Here is a 1,473-nt window from a genome sequence, read left to right as displayed (position 1 = left end):
ACTTTCTTCTAAACTCTTTATAAAAAAAAGCTGCTTAGCATGTCTGCAGGGTTTTCGCCGGTTGGGCAATAACGCCACACACTGGCTTCTGTTAGCTGTTGAATCGATTCAACACGGTTTCTTACACAGGTCTTCCATTTGACAGCAGGGCTTTTTATCCACGAAGGCGCTACTTCACTGTCAGACCAGCAGACTATCTCGTCGATCTCAATTGACAATTGTTTTCCTACGTACGTCACTAGTCTAGCAGAAACTAAAGCGGCCAACTCATCATCACACGATAGTAGGATATCATTTCTTTCAGCTGGTGATTCTGTTTCAGGTTGATCCATGATTCCGATCGATTTTAATTCCCCAAATCTGTGATGCTTTTCGCAATCGCATCGTGGTCGCACATCTATACGCATCACTTTAACAGTGTCGGTATAGTTCGTTCTCGAATCTTGACCACAAAGGATCCATCCAAGTGTGGATCGCAGTGCTACTAGCCATTCGTCAACTACACATCTTCTATCATCTTCTATGAAATGGTAGTAATAATCGATTCCGATGAGAACGTCGACATCGCAACGACCACGTGGGAAATCGTCGGCTAAGTTCAAGTCTTTCGCATGTTCCCACATTGCTGGTGGATTTTCTTCCAATGTGTCACAAATCCGATTGACACAGTAGGCGTTGATCTGTTTGGCCTGACTATTAGGAGTAATTCCTTTTAGCGAAAAGGAGACTCTTCGTAGCTTCTTGTGGCAGGTGTTGTTTCCCAGTGTGGATATGCACACCCGTTCACTCAATCCAGTCAGTCCTAGGCTGTCGGCAATTCCCTTTGTCACGAACGAGCGTTGTGATCCTGTGTCGAACAAACACATAACTTTCGTATAGTTACCGTTCGGTGTGTATAAGTACGCTTTAGCTGTTTGCAAATACGTCCTATCTCGGGTGTCTCTTGTTCTATTGGCACACACCCTAACAGCATTTGTTGGTTCACTCACATCGGTCGGTGTTGTTTCTGGGCTCTTCTCACTACGCTCATCTCCATGTGGGGTGCAGTTTTCCTCAGCTGCCCTCACGTTTCTATCTTCTGAAAGTAGTCGGTGTAAGCCGACCGAAGTCACATTCCTCGAATTGCGACTGCGTTTGCAATCAGTCGATCGATGTCCTTGTCGCAGGCAGCGAAAACATAACCCATATTTTTTCGCTAATGTCCAACGTTCCGGTCTCGTAGCCTTTAAAAACAAGGGACATCCTTCTACATGGTGATTCTCTCGGCAAATGGAGCAAAGGTTTCCCGGCGATACACTCGTGGAAAGGACCTTGTTGGAGTGTCGGTGCTCTTTCTTCTTTATCTCGACTCCATCTCGTCTCCCGTACTTGTGGTTGTCCTGATGTACTCGTGCTTCGATTTCTGCATGTTTGTGCAAGAATACAAAGAACGTCTCTACTTCGTTTGGATCATCCTCAGACTCCAGAATTTTA

The 1,473-nt window shown here is 45.5% G+C and overlaps 1 protein-coding gene across 1 annotated transcript; it reads right to left on the bottom strand.

The window, feature by feature from the left end:
• Positions 1-17: 17 nt before the first annotated feature.
• On the bottom strand, positions 18-1,460 carry Tsp_08896 (putative integrase core domain protein; the record flags this gene model as incomplete). The annotated part of the gene is made up of 1 exon (XM_003381988.1): positions 18-1,460. A coding segment is annotated over one exon (1,443 nt), but the record flags the coding sequence as incomplete, so codon positions are not given.
• Positions 1,461-1,473: the final 13 nt, after the last annotated feature.

Source organism: Trichinella spiralis (assembly GCF_000181795.1).
Source record: "Trichinella spiralis strain ISS 195 chromosome Unknown Scfld1, whole genome shotgun sequence".
Taxonomy (NCBI): Eukaryota; Metazoa; Nematoda; class Enoplea; order Trichinellida; family Trichinellidae; genus Trichinella; species Trichinella spiralis.
Note: the sequence above shows the minus strand (reverse complement) of the source record. Positions and strands in the feature narration are given on the sequence as shown.